Here is an 18,615-nt window from a genome sequence, read left to right on the forward strand (position 1 = left end):
ATAGATAGATAGATAGATAGATAGATAGATAGATAGATAGATAAAATAAACTACTACTTACTACTTGTACTACTATTCTTACTTCGTGGTTTTTCACTTATTGCGGGTCTTCAGAGTACGGATCTCGCACGATAAACAAGGAACTACTGTACAATATAGCTAAACAAAATTAGCATTGTTGCATAATTATAATTATGCATGCAGGTGGGGAAAAAAGCTTTTAACTTAAATATTGGTGCAAAACATAGTTATTTTAAGATACATAAACTTAAAATAAGATTAAGACTGTACTGTTTATAAATGAAAAAACAAGTTTTTATTCGCACGTGTCTTTATTTAAATACAACTTGAATTCGAATGAATAAAATTAGGTTTGAGCTGCCGTGGTTGAGATGCACTTTCCAGACAGGCATCACTCTTACTGGTCGTTTGTGGTGAATGAACCGTGCAGAGACTTCAGCGTCATTCCTGTTCTGTATCGTTTAGTGTTGCGAAACGCTGGGAGGTCAATAAAAAGCATTCTCTCAACCGTTTCCCGCTTGTCTTTGATGAAGAAGTTGTGTCTTCTCAGCAGAGTTGCAGCAGCTTGTACAGTTCCTTATTTAGTCTGATTAAAAACATATATATTAAAGTTCTCTTACCTCAGGAATGACAAACTGGCCAGCAATTAGCAGCGCCCCTAGCAGGTTGTCTCTGCCGTCATTCCTCAACTCATAGATGGGCACCTTAATCCAGAACATCGACACTTCAGATTCTGCAGGAACTGTACGTTTGCCTCGCTGAAAGAACAGCTCCTACCTGGGAGCCGGTGAGAACGATCGGTTTTCCCAGATTCTCGCACATGAAGGACAAGGCAGATGCAGTATAAGCCATAGTGTCGGTGCCGTGGAGGATCACAAAACCATCATAGTTTTCATAGTTTTTCTGGAGGAAACAGAGCACATAACGAGCATCATTTACTGTATACATGTAATTCATTTCTTTAAAGATGCACATTAAGAAGACGTAGTGTGTGTTTTGTTTTAAAATAGACAATTAAAAAAAATCTAATAATGAAATAAATTCAGAAACCAGTACCTCGATGTCTTTTCCAACTCTGCCCCAGTCGTCTGTGGTCATATTGGAGGAGTCCAGCAAAGGACTGTACTCCAGGATGGTGTAGACTATCCTCTTATTTAATTTATTCAAACTGCAAGAGACGGCAGAGAGCTGATGAGTTCACAACGTTAACATTGTTAAAAGTAATATTTGAGAGAACAAACAGCTAAAGTACATTTATTAGTCAGGTTAGTGATTGCAACTGAATTCACTGCAAACGTTACATGTCACATGATTATGTTTGTTCTACTCATTCAGAAAATAACTAAAGCTCTGAAAAAGCAAGGAGGTGAGTATAAAGAAGCCTAAAGCCATGATAAAAACATTGAGCTTGTGAAGTGAGGTAAAGCGTACTGAACTGGGCCTTCTGTCTCAACAGCAAGCTGCCAGAACCTGTTTCTACACACGCACAAAGAATTTGAGGTGGAAAAAGCGAGACATGTCATGCGGGTGCAGATACAGAGCACGCTATTGTATTGAGCTATACCACTGGGCTCTGCAAATACAGGCCGCTCGTGGTTCTGGTGACTCGTCTCATATTAAAGAAAAGGCCCGTGTGTGTCCATTTTTCCAAATACGAGTGAGAACAATGACTTCAACTCAGGTGACCCAAAGCTCTACCTGTAAGGCAGCGTGACGGGCTCAGAGGATGGAAAAATTCTTTTTCTAATCTTTTTATATATATATATATATAAACAGGGTGGAACCTCCACCACCACATTATCATGGGGCCATGAAACATAGGAGCTGAAAGGAACAGCAGGGGGATGAGCAGGCGATGCCCCAGCCCATCTCACCAGGGGGTCCTACAGACACTCAACGAATTAGCCGCCAGTCCAAATACAACACTGGAACATCTGTTGTTGCTAATATTAGAGCTAAAGTACCACACTTCAAATCACCAAGTATTCATCTTTCTGCCCGTGTGCCCTTAGGTCCACCAACCCTAAGACAAATTACCATACTAACACTAAATCGCCTAATAGTATAACAATAGTAGGGGTGTGTGTGTGTGTGCGAGAATACGACTGGGTGTTGAGAGCATTACCATCTTATGGGAAAAACTTTTCAATAAATCAATAAATGAATTCCCTGTTCAGAAATAAGACACAGGCTTAGTATTTACATCAACAGTATGCCCACACAACGCACATATTTGTTCTAAATCATTTATAAAGACAAGAGTAAGTAAACACCACAAACATATTATCCAGCAGGAACCAGCAGGAAACATTTGACAGAAGCTGCCATTTTGGGACCACTAATGATGTGGAGCTTTAAGACCTGCCAACTCCTCTCCACACAGTCATGGTGTTTCACAAAACTGTTTTTAAACCATGAAATAACTAATTACAGCGAAACATGTTTATAAAAAGAATATCTGAATATACAGCATTAAGGTAAAAAAATGTGTCAACACCTGAAAGACGCTATCTGAGGCGTGTTTATATATTTTTTTAACAAGGTCAATATGCTGTTTGTTAACGTGAAACAGATTTAAAACTGAAACCAGCCAATTGTGAAACTGGTCCTGGTTCAGCGTCAACTTCCGGGTTCCTCTCTGAGGTCTACCTATAAAGGCCTACAGTGGCAATTACAAAAACACAATTCAGTTCAATTAAATTACATTTACTTAAATAGCTCCAAAAGATACATGGAAAATATGTTTAAATTACAGCTTTAAAGTTCTATATCTAAAAAACTATTTAAAATAAATTATAAACATTTACTAATACCAACTGGGCGAGTGGTGGTGCAAAGGTTAGAGAAGGTGGGCCTGTGATCGGAAGGTCGACGGTTCAACTCCCCAGACGGACGACATCAAAATGTGGGTGGGAAAGGTGAAACACCCACACCTGTCTCCACCCTCATTTGCTCCACTCTGGGCCCTTGAGCAAGGCCCTTAACCCCCACCATCTGCTCCCCCGGGCGCTCTAGATAGCAGCTCTCTGCTCCACACAGAGGGCTGTGGTAGCTCGGTGGTCTGTGGTTGCGTCAGGAAGGACATCCGGCGTCAAAACAAAAGCCAAGTCTTCGTGCGAGTTAGTTCGATGTGGTGACCCCTGAAGAAGGGAGCAGCCGAAAGAAGAAAAAAAAAATACTAATGTCAACTGGAAATTGATTGATTTTTTTCAAGGGTCAAAGGCGAATCCAGTCTTTAAAAATCAGGACAACTGGTTTAATGTTTTTCAATTCTTTTCGTTTAAAAATTGACAAGTACATTGACATTTAAACAAATTATTTATTTATTTTAATTGTTTGTTGTAGCTATTATTTACATGTTATCATTCCTACACATTACTATGAGCTAGATTTAATTAATTAATTAATAATAATGATTGAAATTTTGAGCAAAACGTTTACTGTAAGGTGTTTGATAGTCCACTGCAGAAACAGCATAACACCTCAGCACATTTGAGTTGAAATTATAATATTTTCCCTGAAAAGTATAAATAACATTTTTCTTTTAAAAGTTAGCATATTAATGTAATCAATGTCTTTTTTTTTAAGTCTGCTAATGAAAGTGCGATGAAAGCCATCTTCATTGCAGGACATGATGTTTGACTGCACCAAAGGAACAACACAGATGTCCCTGCCTTCTAATTACCTTAGCAAGCTCGGGCCTGGCCAGTGCTCTGTATTAAAGAACGAGTCAGCAATGTGCCTTATGATTCAGTCAGCTGATCAGCAGGTACACCTCTACTTTTCTTTTGGTATTGTCACCCCTTCAACTGGCTCCTCGCAGAAGTTAATAGTACAAACTGTGCAGTCGGCGTACTTTGTCAATTGCCACACACGCACGAGACAACAAAAGCTGCGTTCAAACATACACTGCACACACTACAACCAAATAAAATTGTGTAGCAGCTGGCCTGCTGGGTGGGACGAGTACGCATCAGCAAGCCGGGAATAGGAAGACAAAAAAAAAAAATCTTCCAAGAAACATTTTATCCAACTGCCAAAGGCCACGTTGGCATGCATTTCCTCTTGAGGCCGTAGACATGAAAGCATTTACAGGCAAGGTGAAGGCACACGCCATGCTACCAGTTTTACAGCACCCATGAAACTGAAGACCAGGGTGGGGCGTTGGCTTTCTGTTCAAGTGACAAATGCAGTTTGAGGTCATTAAAACAACTTTAAGGAAGACACAAGGTAGTTTCCATTCAACCATTTACAATCTAGAGCGGTGGGACATCGTAAAGTGTTAGTTACATTTAATAAAACGGATGGAATAATCTACTCGTTAGGAAAACAGTTGGCTCATTAAGTCCAGTGGATGACATCACCGGGCATGCAGCAAATCTAGTTGAAAGAAAATGAAAACGACATCCCATTAAGTTGAAAATATTACCACCAACCTCACATGATGCTCACTTGGTGATCTTCTATGTACCAGATTATTATGTTTTTGGAAAATATATAAACCAGACAACAGTTACAAATAATTTGAATATAACAGAGAAATATAGTTTTTTGTTGTTGTTGTAAATTTAATACTATATTAAACACATACAGTCAAATGTAGCTTTAAAGCTTTGTTCTGTTTAGGCATTACTGTATGAAAATAAAAAGGTACAGCTGCGTAACTGAGCACTTACGGCAGGACCAGGGAGTTCATAGAGCCGTAGTACTCGTACATGGAGGTCTGCTGGGCGTACAGCTCATCATGGAGGATGGGCAGCTTGCGCAAGCTTTGCACAAGAGCATTGGCTTTGGGGGCAAGAACTGTGGATCACAATGGAGATATGAAAGTTACTGGCTTGTTCTTTGCATTAATAACCATTAAAAGGAGATCAGGCATAGTCTCAATAAAGAAGCACCATCAGTCTCACACTGAACCCTAGAGGTAAATGTAAGAAATGACACAATAAATACATGCCAGTCAAGTTTGTTCAACTGAAATGAAAAAAAAAAAAGACACCATACTGGACAGGTTGCTAAACACTTAAATAATCGAGAACAGCACATTTTTATACAGGACGTGGAACATAAAGATGGATAAAAGGCTTTTGAGAGACATACTGTGCTGTGTAAAAGCTTTAAATCACCTGTTGTTTCCTGTGGCTGCCTGTGTGTGTGTGTGTGTGTTTTGTTTGTTGGTACCATTATGAATCACTGGATGGATTTTTAATGCGCTTTTTGGAAAGTGATCACATCAGGCAAAGTTAGAGAAGACGGGCCTGTGATCAGAAGGTCTCCGGTTCGACTCCCCAGACCGACGACATCAAAAATGTGGGTGGGAAAGGTGAAACACCCACACCTCATTGTCCTAGAACTTGCTGAACTCTGAACGCCAGAAAACATCTTGTAGCTGCTACTTTCCTTCCATCCATTGACTATGATGACATTAGTTACATGAATGCCCCTGCCAGCTGTTTGCAGATGTTGGATGCTGTCTACCATGGCGCGGTAAGATTCATAACTGGTTGTAACTACCGCACCCATCACTGCACCCTGTACTCCTTGGTCAGCTGGTCATCATTGTCTACACGTAGGCTCTCACACTGGTTCATTTCATCTATGAATCCCTCCTTGGTCTGCTGCCTTCTTGTTACAACATGAACCCTCAGGACATCATTACCTGCAGCGTTCCCTCACTGCAGACTGAACTTGACAAAAAGGCCTTTTCCTACTCGGCTCCTGCAACCTGGAACACCTTGCACCAGGAACACGCAAGCAAATATGTTCTTGTTTTAAGTGTTTTACGGCAACTTGATTTATTATAACACTTTTTATTTTAACGGCATTTTTACTGTTGTTTGTTATTGTTGTCTGTACTTTATATGTTCAGTCTGGAACAGGTCTCTCTTGTAAATGAGTCCTCATGGCTCAATGAGACCAGCCTGTATAATAATAAGTAAATAAAGGTTGAATGAATGACCTGCCCCCACCCTCATTTGCCCCCCTCCGGGCCCTTGAGCAAGGCCCTTAACCCCCCACCATCTGCTCCCAAACAGGTCTCTCTTGAAAATGAGGGACTACCTGTATAAATAAATGTTAAATTAAAAATAAATAGCAAATCTACTGCCTAACTGTTAATTAACTGCTTAACCTGATTCAATATGGCCACCACAGCAAGGCTATTTGAGCAAACACAAAAATGACAATAAGTTGGTCCATTTTACAAATAAAACTGAGCTAAAATCTGGTGGTGGTAGCTGAGACTGATCCCCAACTCATATCTGAGAGCTGACCGACTACACAAGGTTACTGTTACTATTGACAAATGAAATCAACGTTGTCTCTGTTAGCAGAATATTTCCTGAATCACCAAATGAATTTTAATGGGACGTTCAGTGAGTAATCATTAGGGTGACCTCTACAAATGATGAACTTTTCAACTCAGTTCAAGTTAGCTGCAGAAGACTAACTTTAGAAAGCACAATGGCTACAAATCAGCCAATTTTATAGATACTGAGCTTTAATTCACTATGTTTTTAGTATATTTTAAATCTTGCTGTGTTCATCTCTTTGTCAGGGTGAAACATGCCTTCAAAGATGCATTACTGTGCAGAAGTTTTAACCTTTGTTCTATTTTGCACAACGGGGAGCTTTTAAACGCTTTAAAACATCTGTATGCGTTATGCAATGCCACATGTCAACATCTGGTTACTCATTCGGAGTAACTGGGTTGAAAGGCAAACACTTCAATTGAATCTTTAACAAGAATAAATATTAAAACATGTGAAGGTTTGTTGGATTTAGAAGACGGGTGTTCTCGGGTGTACTACAGTTGAGATCGAGTCTCAGCTGTGAGATGGTCCCAGACTATTTTCGGACGCACGTGCCGGTTGTTGTCACGCAGGATTTTAATCCGAGCCTCGTGTTTTGACAGAGACGTGGCAAAAACAAGCGTCGAACCAGCGAAAACTGCCCTTTCCTCCTCGTTTCGGCTTCTTACCGTTATCATGCAGCGTCATGCCGATGGTCCCGCCGGTGTTGATGACCAGGACACGAGACTCGTCCGCCACCGGCGACGGAACCGGGTCGCCGTTCTCGAGCGAGCTGCAGCTCGACAGCTTTCTCCTCCGGCATGGATGTAGCTGAGAGGTTGTCGGAGACGTGTCGTTTGTTTCCAGGAGGTTGAGAGAAGGCTGAGAGAGCGCCCGGCCGAGGGATACCAGGGATGTCGGACCGTTGCTGCTGAAGTCCGCCATGACGCGCCTCAAAGTGGCGCTGCCGCTTTAATCAGACCGTTAGTCGAAAGATGAAACGCCGCCGCCGTCACTTCACTTAAAACGTTTATCCTGGTTGAAAAAAATCAGCAAAACACATGATGTATTAACACACTTGCGTATCAAACAGAAGCTAAATGCATAATTTAAATATATTTTCATTTGGTAACTTTATTTGAAGACAACTTCCTGTACACTGCTAGTATGGACAGCTTCCGCTCTGACGTCACGGACATGGGCGTGGCCACCCGTTCTGTTTACAACAGATTTATTTTAGGCGGCTGATTTTGATTTTTTTTTTTATGTCATTTTTACCTTGATTTTAACATTTGAACACCGCACGCAACAGTATTTACTATATGTACTTGTACACAAATGCAGTATTTACTATAATTTAATTACAGTTTTGGAAGATGTACCAGATGGAAAAGATCCGAAATGGAGAGATCCCTTTGATCACTCCAAGAGATTTTAAACAATTGTTAAGTTCAATAAATCAATGCAAATATGTTCTATTTTATTTTATTTTGTTTTATATCACTACTTTTTAATTTACTTTTTTATTGTATATACATTTTATGGCTGTTTATGTTGTGTGTACCTTATCTGTAGTTTGTCTAAAACAAGTCTCTCTTGAAAATGAGTCCTCGTGACTCATTGAGACTAATCTTTATAAATAAAGCTTGAATGAATGTAAAAAAATTGTTTGTTTCTTTTTACTCTTTTAATCCCCAATGGGGAAAGTAATTCTATGCATTTTCCCATTGCCCATATGGGCATGCATGTGAGATGGGGGGCTGCCATCTGGGGTGCCCGGAGGACGGCTGGGGTTGGGGGCCTTGCTCGTGATGTCAGTCCAGGGAGTCGAGCCGGGGAGTAGGTCAGCGACCATCCGATCACAAGCCCACCCTCTCTAGCCTCTGCGCCATCACTCCCCCCAAAACTTATTCTAAAAAAGACAATTCTATGTTTTATTTTGTAAAAAAAAAGGACCAAAAATGACATACAGTTTGAAATGCATGATGTGTAATAAGCAAACTAGAAATTGAATGCTCAGTGCAAAAAGTGTCACCAATTTAAAAATCTTATTGTTGTGTTCAAACAATTAAAGTTAAATGTAAGCATAAATAAATCAAAGCAAGAAGGAGCAGCGAGGATGGAGAGATGTTACAAACAGATAGTCGACAATCCAAACTGGTGATGAGGAGAAAGATATATTAATCAGACATAAAATGAGCACATTTTTATTAGAGATTTAAAGAAACTTGTATCCTATCAACGTGTCTTGGTTTTGGACATGAGAGATGACTCAAACTTTTAATCAGTTTTTACAACACAAGCGGTACCACTATGAAGATAGTTATTATTTTAAATTGTATTTAAAATGCAGAGTTTGGACTGTTGAACCTCCAACTTAAAAGAATCAGTTTTATGTTCTTCTCTTACTTCTTCTTCGAGGGGCCGAGATGGGGTAGTGGCAGGGCAGCCGACCCGGGACCAGAAAGCTGTAGTTGGACTCCGAGCCATTCCACATAGACAAGACACCTAATCTCTAATTGCTCCCTGGGCACTTACATAGCTGCCCACTGCTCCACCTGGGTGTATCCAGGTGTGATGGTTTAAATGCAGAGAACTAATTTCACCATTGTATGACATACAGTGATAATAATCACAGACTCTCCTTCTTCTTCTCTTACCTGTATCCGGGAACACCTTGCAAAAAGATCTGAAGTTGTCAGCTTTGACCTTTCTAATGGATTTTAAACAACTGCTAAGTTCATGGCAGACATGTTCCTGTTTTTAGTATTTTACACCACTTTATGATGTAGCTGTTTTTTTGTTTCGTTTTTACATAATTTCTTCTATTTGCTTTTTCATTTTATATTCTTTTTATATGATTGTCCATTCTTGTCTGTACCTCATCTGTGTTCTTTGTTTAAAACAGGTCTCTTGTAAATGAGTGCTCATGGCTCAGTGAGACTAACCTGTATAAACAAATGTTTGTTTTAATTTTGTATGAAACAGAACACCTGTCCTGCAATGCAACAACACCGCCACACGGGGGCGATGTTACTCTTTACACCTGAGCATAGTCGCGATGCTAAATGCTAATGTTCATTTATACAGCAAGCGCGTATCAGATCAAAAACTTTTAGAATGAGACTTTAACAATTTTGTTTCCATAACGTAACTTTTTCCAAGCTATTGTAAACAAAATAATAAAAAAAAATAACTTTGATGTAAATAACTTAAAATGATCTAAACAATGAAACAAAATTCTAATTCCCCCACCCTTTTTTTGTTGTTGTTATTACGCCTAAACCTTAAATGTTATTTATAAGTCAGTCACCTTTTCATAACAACACGTATGAAAATTCTGCATTTTATTTTATGACAGTGTAATGTTTGTTTTACAATGGCTACAGTATTTTTGATTTGTACACTTTCCCCCAGCTGCTCCATTCCATCTGTGGGGGACTAAACACCTGTTTGGCAAGCTGATTTATCATATAAGAGTTGTTTACTTTTATTTAAACGGGTACTGTAATCTCATTTAGCAGATAGCAGAGAAGAAACCCAAACAGGACTCTAGTCAACCATCAGGTGAAAAGGAGGAACCCAGACCCAGACCAGTGGTCATTCTGTATGTTGTGGGAGTTTCACAGAAACTGAGACGTTCATTTTCTAAACATAACGTCCCAGTGGCTTTTAAACCCAAAAGTACATTACGGCAAAGACTGGTTCATCCCAAAGATCCAGTCCCCCGAAGCAAACAAGGGATATGTATTGTGTATGCTGTTCAGTGTCAGGGCTGTGATCAGTCTTACATTGGGGAAATTAAACAGCCACTGGCCAAAAGGATGGACCAGCACAGAAGATCAACATCATCAGGCCAGGACTCTGCGGTACACTCATCTCCAGGCCAGCGGTCACTTTCAGGAATGAAGATGTTCACATCCTTGATAGAGAGGAACATTGTTTTGAGAGAAGAGTAAAGGAGGCCATCTTTGTGAAGAGACGCCATGCATCATTAAACAGGGGCGGGGGGCTTCACTTTCAACTGTCACCCTCTTATAATTCTGTTATTGCAAGTATCACCCAGCCCCCTGTGAATAGCAAGTGGTCATCAGGCACTAATGACCAGTTGTTAGGCTTTTGCATGTGAACAACTACTTTGTAGTTTTGGGTGTCACCAGCAAACTGGTTGATTCACGATGCAAAGGGGCTGAGTTTTCTGCAGCTCCTCAGACTGAAGGTCTTTTGGATAAAAGACGAAACGTTTCAACAAAGAAGAATCCGTCCAGAGGACCTGACTCAACCTTGTTCGATTTATCTACCTGGATTATTGAGCATGCATCAGAACATGAAATCACAAAAGTTACATGAAATAATACATCAATCATAAAACATTATGTCTATGTCCCAGACGGATCAAACTGGACAGTTTCTGATCTTGTTGCTTTGTGTTCCAGGATGATGGAGAAGAATAGGAGGCGGCCTTTTTCCCCCAGAGTCATTTTCCAAGTTCTGTGAGAACTAAGGGGAGTGGACACTGAAATAAATAAAATCCTGGCATTGTACGTTGTGACTGCACTATTTTTGTAACATCATAGAACATAGATAAGGAGGCAGCAGGCTGAGGATGGATTTGTAAATGAAAGTGTACCAGTGTAGAAAGCTGCAGATACATAATTCAAGGATTCAAGGATGTTTTTACTGTCATACCAGCACACATTTGCATGTTTGTGGTACAAAATTTGGACTCAGGTTCCAGATCAAGAAGTCTAAGAATTATCTAATAAATAAATACAAAAGAGCACATATATATATAATAAATAAAATTAAAAAAAAAAAGTAAGATGAAGCAGCTAGAGTTCAGATGATGGTCTATTGGGCATTCTCTTTAAAGCAGACTGTCTTAATCTGGTTCTTCCAAATTAAAATGAACATTACAGCTAAACAGCACTAGTGTTGTGTCAAACATCATTCATTCAATTACAAATTACGTCATTTTTATCATATCATTTCGTTGCTACTAGTCACGAATGCCACCTGTGCAGACACACTAGTTGTTAAAATCCAATGGAAGAGGGAGTTTCAAATATTGTTCAAAGAAGAACAATGCGTACAATGTTTCTAAGGTTTGGATTGTGAATAGAAGCATATCTGGAAATCCAAAATGGCCTTTTTGTCTAAAAAGAACTTAATTATGAATATGTGCAACATAGTCTGTCTTTCCAGTCTAGACAATTTTTAGTTAGTGTTTAGTTAGTTTATTCATTCCAGACATGTCAAAACCAGTGCACACTGCACAGGGTGTATCAACATCAACACCAATATGAATCTGTGCATCGTTACATAGATACTGTATATACCAACACATAAACATGCACATTTGAACACACAGAACCCCTTGCAAAACAAACCCACATCTGCAAATACATCTGCTTTGACAAAATTAAAAATTATTATTATTAATAATAATTAAAAAATAATAATAATATATAATAATAATAAAATATAGTAAAAACAATGATTTTATTCCATTGTGCACACACCTATCCATGTACACATACCCATATACATGCACACACACAAATCCCATTTAACATGTCTAAAAAGACAATAAAATAAAAACAATAAACAACAAAATAAAAAACAAACAATACATAATAAATAACCTTTGAGAGCTTTCAGTTTTAACTATTGATGTGGCTTGATTATATGTATAAACGGCATGCCCTACTATACATTGGCTGAATGAAGCAGACAGGCGGAAGTGGCTGTTGATGCAGCTCCACACCTTTCCGGTGTAGCAGCAGTGCGGCCAGGAAAGGAGGAAGACAAGAGCTGAGTGAATTTATCGAGTCTGGAGGGAGAGAAAACTGGTAAATAACGTATATTACAATTAAACATCCAATTAGTTCAAATCGCCGCTAGACCTTTTGTCACCGTCGCGTGTATTTTATGTCTTGATTAGATTAGTTTTCTTTAGCTAACTATCGTTAGCTCATTAGCTTAGCTAGCTGTCTAACCGTCTTTAGACCACGAGCGGTAGCTGGCTAATTTTTCATGTCTGACCCTCCCCCTAAATCTCTTTTCAGTGCGGCCAGAGTTTCCTGAGTGGGTCTTTTTTTTTTCTTTTCGCTGAGTCACCGGGATTGTTTCCACCTTGGAAGTCGTCCCTTGAAGAGCCGTGTGCTCGCCCGGCGCGACCTTCTCTGAAGCAGCCGCAGAAAGCTGCTCTTTCTCCCCAGGCAGCGGTGAGGAGGAGCGCCTCACACTAACGCCAGAGGAAATTCAGCTCAAATATCTTGGATTTCTGAAGATTTTATTCACACTCACTCACTGTGTGCGCCTTCTAGGTCTCAGGTGTCCCTGTTGGTAATTATTGCAACTCTTTATGCTTGGGTTTTGTTGAACAATGAGCAACCTGCAACAGCTGCTGTCAAGTTTTTAGCTCCACTGTGTCATGTGCTTTGTAGGCCTATAAAATCCAAACATAAATGTTTCTGCACTCAACAGGTTCCTGACACACTTTAAAGTGGAAAGTCTCCAAAATCCTGTTAGGTTAAGTATGTGTTTGTGCTTTTGACTTTTTGTTTTTCCACCTAAATAGTTCTTTACTGAGTCATGGTTTCACCAGCGAGCCTGCACTGAACTCGAAGCTGCATTGACTGACGGTGAATACTCGGCAACAAAGCATCAGGTTTTCTTTTTCCTTTGGGACAAAGTTTTTATGCACAAGAGTTTAAAATGGGGAAAATGCTCTCAAAAATATTTGGCAACAAAGAGATGAGAATATTGATGCTCGGACTTGATGCCGCTGGAAAGACGACAATCCTTTACAAACTGAAACTGGGACAGTCTGTGACCACAATTCCTACAGTTGGCTTCAACGTGGAAACGGTCACTTACAAAAACGTCAAGTTCAACGTCTGGGATGTCGGAGGCCAGGATAAGATCCGCCCTCTGTGGCGACACTACTACACGGGCACCCAGGGCTTAATTTTTGTGGTGGATTGCGCCGACAGGGATCGCATTGACGAAGCGAGACAAGAACTCCACCGCATCATTAACGACCGGGAGATGAGGGATGCCATCATCTTGATATTCGCCAATAAGCAGGACCTCCCGGATGCCATGAAGCCACATGAAATCCAAGAGAAGCTCGGATTGACCCGCATCCGAGACAGGAATTGGTACGTTCAGCCGTCCTGCGCAACCACAGGGGATGGACTTTATGAGGGTTTGACATGGCTAACCTCAAATTACAAATCTTAATGATTGAGTGCTGACTGTTTTAGGTCAAAACTACAGGAAAAAAAAAGTCTCAAGTAACGATTAACATCTTCAAATGAGTATGGTTAATAAAAGTTGATGATCTGCATTTATTTTTCTTACTTTGTTCATCCCGTATGACTAATTTATCTTTAGGTTTGCTGGCTTAAAGTTTGCTTGCTCTGTAGCAGGCCTGTATCACATGTTATGGTTGGGGCTTGCTTGAACATTGAGTTAATTTTTTTTCCCCCTGAGCTTAAAAGCTACAGAATTCACCACTTTGGCCTATTTTTTCTGTTTTATATTGTTATTTTTTTCCTTCTAATTTTAAAATCTTAATTTACAGACTAAAGCTTTTTCAGAAGTCTTTTCAACTTGCGTCACTTTTCCCCCACCAACAGTGAGCTCTTTATTGTCACGTAGCCATCTTGAAGGACTTGGAACTTGTGTTAATACAGTACTGTGACTAAAAATGTTTCTTCTCTGGAGTTAAGAAAGCAGCAGGGTCATATGCAAGGGGGGGAATTACCTACATTTCACTTTCATTAGACATCAAAGGAAAAAAAAACATTTTGTTACCTGTTCCAGTCCCCTAAGTGGGCTATATAGTTAACTGATTGACCTTTTGTGTCATGTCTTGATATCTAATTGTGCTGAGTATTAAACAAAGAGGCCACCAGTAACTCTGAAACATGCTTGTCAAAATGCATTTTTTAAAAATAAGGGTAATGGGTAGTTGGCTCAGTCTTTCCAAATGAATGTCATTCAGCTCAGAACTCGCAGCCTGGAATCACAGTTGATTAGTCTCAGTATTGAGACGTTATATGATAGCCTATATCTGTAGCATGAGTACATAAGTACATACACCCCTACCTACATCAGAGTCCATCTGTTGGTGCAGTCGGAGGAAGCTGTTAACTGGCGAGATGCTGAATGACACCGTGTGCAGCTCCTCCTTTTTTGACTGGGGGAACTATGTACAGAACAACGTCATTGTATTGTCTTATTAAAAAAGTGATTTTAAGTCTTTTGTGTCTGTTGTTTTATTATTTTAGGAATTAATAATGGTTAGATGGAAGTAATACTGGAAGGAATATGCTTTATTTTTTAGGTATTTGCGTATTTAAAAAACGAGTAAATGTTTTAAAGTTCTGTTTGGGACGTTGTTGATGTTCCACGTTGAGGCTGCACGCTGGCTTTGGCCCCCTGTGCCTGTGAACAGGGAAAATAAGCTAAACAGGAAGTCCCAACTAGTGGCTTGTTTGGAACAAAAGTAACGCCACATGAGAGTGGAAAGGGCAGCGCAGATATCCAGCTGAATTGTGAATTTCTTTTGAATGTGACACGTTGGTTCTGAGCCACAGTTGTGTCAAAGCCAAGCTGCCACTTGTAACTTCCTGAGTTTGTCTTTTTGGGACTGGATTTAAAAACGATCGTTAAATCACTGAAACTAAATGTGACCAGTGATGGTCTAATCATTATTGCAGAGCATAGTTTGCCATTTAGATGTGAATTACATCACTTTTTATTAAACATCTACAACTAAAATGTTTAGCAACTAAACATTTAAAGACTAGACTTCTTGTAAATCTAAAGAGATGTCTTTCCACTTTCTGACTTTCCACTTTGAAAGTACAATCATGTACCATTCTGAACAAGCTTCTTTTTTAAACTTCATGACCGTAATATAAACCTGTAACTCCAATCAAACATTAAATGCATGTCGCCCGCTGCCATTTATGGCTGTTTCAATCCAAGATGGCTGCCACAGCCACGTTTCCAGATGTGTTAATGCTCAAGAGTATGTGCTGAGAACGACCCTCAGCTACTGCTGCATACACATTTTGAGTAGGTTATATTTTTTATTATTATTAGCAAAGGTTGATTAGCTATAGCAGCCATCTTGAAATGGGTTAACTCCAAATTGTACAAATAAACACTGGAAAAAAAATGTCACAACTATAAAGTTGTAATAAGAATGATGTGATTTACTGTATGAAGCGTTCAGGGACTATCGGACACCGTGCGTGAATCTCCGCGTGCACAGACCCTTTGTGTACTTTGACCACATTTGTCTGGAAAACCCGTCGCTGAAGAAAGTTACTCTCGAGGCCCCAGGGTGCTGCAGAGCTTTGAGTCATCCGTTCTCGTCAGGCAGGTTAGGTGACGAGAACGAATGCTTTGAGAAAAGATGTTTTAACATGAATCGCCTAACAAAGCAGTGGTTTAGAAGCTCTCTTTAAAGCCTTAATGAACATCAGCTACAAGCGGAGAAGCCGTTTCCTCGAGCTCAGCCTCCATCAGACGATGGCGGCCTAATTGGACATTTTGGTTCCCACCTCTTCATTACAACCATATGATCCTCGCAGCTTTAATGGCAACGCTTTGAGCCTGAAAGGCAAAGAGGTTTTTATGACCTGCCCTCTAAAGAGGAGACCTCCAGGCTCTTCTGAGCTCAGCGTGAACTCCTTCCTGAGAGGAAAGAGTTTCACATCAGGTCAAACCACTCGTTCATCTTTGCAAAAGTTCGATTTAACGTACAAAATACCAGCTTAAGCTTTTAATTCTATACTGACGCGTGCGCGACTAATTTGTCTTGGACTGCTCGTTTGTTGAGGCTGTTCCTTCGACGATGGCCTGATGAAATCTCTGCTGGTGTGTCTTCAGTATCACAAGTGACCGAGCCGCTGCGAGTTTACAATCACTTCCTCTGTTCTACGTGAAAAGAGGAAGAGAGAAAAGTCATCAAAAGAGACCCCTTTCTAGAACGTCACATGACAAATTTTCCACTTTTTTTTTTTTTTTTCCACAACAGCCTCCCTCTTAGTCATCGTCAACAATACAGCTGCAGAGGAGGAGTACAGCTGTACTCCGCCCAAGCTTTGACAAACCCAACCTGAACTGTCTTTGTGGCTTTCTCGGGTGTGGTTTCTCTGACTCACTTGTCTTCACTTCCTCTGAACTCCATCGGCAGAGCACCACTTGTGCAGGTCGCTCCATTATTACGCTCGTCTCTTGAACTTGGGCCTATAGTTTAGCAGTCGCATCCGTATAGGTAATTGCATTCAAACCCAGAGAGTCCTGTCCTCAAAGTCCAACGCTGTCATTATGGCAGTTTATTTATCTGACAAATGGCAAGAAGGATCACCTACTCTGAACCACGCTTGTGGTTCCGTTCAGTCGCTGCTTGTTCTCATGCTCACGGACACTAGAATGATCTCTTTGGTTGTGAAACGGCTCCCTCCCTGTGTTCTTATTAATTCCTGTGCACCCTCTTTGAGCGTGCCGATACATTTGAACTCATGCAGAGCTTAGTTTAAAGCAGGTGCGGAAGTGGCTGAAAATGGCTGTTTCCTGCTGTGGGTACGTGCGCTGAATGGCACAATAAATATCACCATTGGTTTTCTTTCTGTACTGTAAGTTTGAGTGGAGTTTTTTGTTGACTGCAGGTGTTTCAGAGCAGCTTCTTCACAAAAAAAAAAAAAAAAGTGCTGTAGGTAAGCCAAATAAGGTTGAACAAACGTAGCCATGAAGTCCAAGGTTCTCTGGGCAGTCGTCCAAAACACATTCCTCTTTTATCTTCAACTGAAGGTTACTCGCTGTGGTGAAATGACTAATTCAGGGAACCAGAACATGATTATAAGGTGTTGTGAGTCCACCTGACACGCTCAATTTAGTGAGCAACTCGATACACAAAGTGTTCATGCAAGCATTCACTTACATGATTTAGTCGCAAACTATCACGCTGGGTTTCCACCATCCAGTGAGCTTCTTGTCCACATGGGTCCGCTTGAGCATTTACAGATGTTTAACACAGCTGTACGAGTGTGTAAACCAGTTTGTCCCTGCACTGATGCGTTGTAGTGGATAAGAACCATCTTCCATTCTGGGGTGAGCTTTGCTTTAGTTTGGCGGAAGGAGAAAACGAACGTATCAGTGATGATTGGCTGCAAAGAAAAGTAGCATACTGTCATTTTGGCTGCTGAGGACTACAAATCAGCCCAGGTGGTAATATCTTGGCCTGGTGTGCATGTGTTAGCAAAATATCTCAAATCATTACATTTTAATGAAACTATCAAAATAATCATAGGATGTGCATCTACAACTGATTCCCTTATGGAATCACCCCAGTTCTCAGTGGTTCCCAACCCTGGTCCTTGAGGAACACCACCCTGCACGTTTTAGTTGTCTTCCTGCTTTGACACCCCTGATTTAAATGAACAGGTGATTAACAGGCGTCTGCAGAACCTGATGAAGTCACTGAATCAGGTGTGATGGAGCGGAGAAACAACTAAAACATGGATGGTGTTCCTCAAGGACCAGGGTTGTGGAACCACCAGACTAACTAATACAAAAACGATTATAACAGTTAATTTTGCAGATCTTGAGCTAAATCATGCTATGATAGGTGCTCTTTAACACATTGTCTGAGCACCATCAGATTGTGACGTTTCACAACAAATCGGTGGATGAATGCAGTGCACAGTTTACCGACCTTTGTCACGGAGCATGTTTTTACAGAAACAGTGGAGGGTGATGTTATCATCTTGGTGTGCAATAATGTAGAACAAAACATTCACCCAGCAGCGTTCACATGGACTGACAGGATGATGAAGATCCACGTAAAAACCTCTAAAGCTTTCGTGAGCATTTTGCCACCATGACAAACTGCGTATCTGACTTGATGGCAGTAATTACAGTGGAGTCGGTGCTGTGATGGTGCAACTGGATTAAAAAGTTGTGTTTTGGAAGGAAACCTTATATCTGTGGAAAGTCGGGCAGCTTCCAATCCCCTATCAGACCATCCGGAGAGTAATGAGTCAGGGAAATGTTGCATTTGAACAGTGTTCCTCCTCTCTGTACTGGGGCCAGCACATCTTAATCATGACAAATGATCTGTAGCACTAGAAATGCTGTAGGGTCAGCAAACATAACAAATGAGAATTCCACAAACCAGAGTATAAAAGTGGTTTAAATTTTTATAGAGGGATACCAGTGCCTAAAAATATACGAGCGCAAGTCAGAATGGGAAAAGGGGAGAGCGCGGAGTATATTATCA

At 40.4% G+C, this 18,615-nt stretch overlaps 2 protein-coding genes across 2 annotated transcripts in view; one reads left to right on the top strand and one right to left on the bottom strand.

The window, feature by feature from the left end:
- The window catches only part of aspg (asparaginase homolog (S. cerevisiae)), a 16,344-nt gene extending 9,079 nt beyond the window's left edge, over window positions 1-7,265 (bottom strand). The window contains exons 1-6 of the mRNA XM_037694532.1: window positions 7,001-7,265; window positions 4,698-4,824; window positions 4,158-4,193; window positions 1,078-1,189; window positions 799-924; window positions 642-725 (exon numbers count right to left, since the gene is read on the bottom strand). Of these exons, the coding sequence (XP_037550460.1) occupies window positions 642-725; window positions 799-924; window positions 1,078-1,189; window positions 4,158-4,193; window positions 4,698-4,824; window positions 7,001-7,256 (741 nt within the window). The 5' untranslated portion in view covers window positions 7,257-7,265. The remainder of the gene's footprint in view (window positions 1-641; window positions 726-798; window positions 925-1,077; window positions 1,190-4,157; window positions 4,194-4,697; window positions 4,825-7,000) is intronic.
- A 5,392-nt stretch (window positions 7,266-12,657) lies between these two features.
- Window positions 12,658-13,592, top strand: LOC119427609 (ADP-ribosylation factor 6). The gene has a single exon (XM_037695243.1). The coding sequence runs from the start codon at window positions 13,032-13,034 to the stop codon at window positions 13,557-13,559; it is 528 nt and encodes a 175-aa protein (XP_037551171.1). The 5' UTR covers window positions 12,658-13,031; the 3' UTR covers window positions 13,560-13,592.
- The last annotated feature ends 5,023 nt before the right edge of the window (window positions 13,593-18,615 follow it).

Source organism: Nematolebias whitei, chromosome 21 (genome assembly GCF_014905685.2).
Source record: "Nematolebias whitei isolate Nwh7 chromosome 21, NemWhi1, whole genome shotgun sequence".
Taxonomy (NCBI): Eukaryota; Metazoa; Chordata; class Actinopteri; order Cyprinodontiformes; family Rivulidae; genus Nematolebias; species Nematolebias whitei.

What these genes read in the sequence shown, in the direction of transcription:
- LOC119427609 (XM_037695243.1), top strand. Translation starts at nt 13,032, where the DNA reads ATGGGGAAAATGCTCTCAAAAATATTTGGCAACAAAGAGATGAGAATA.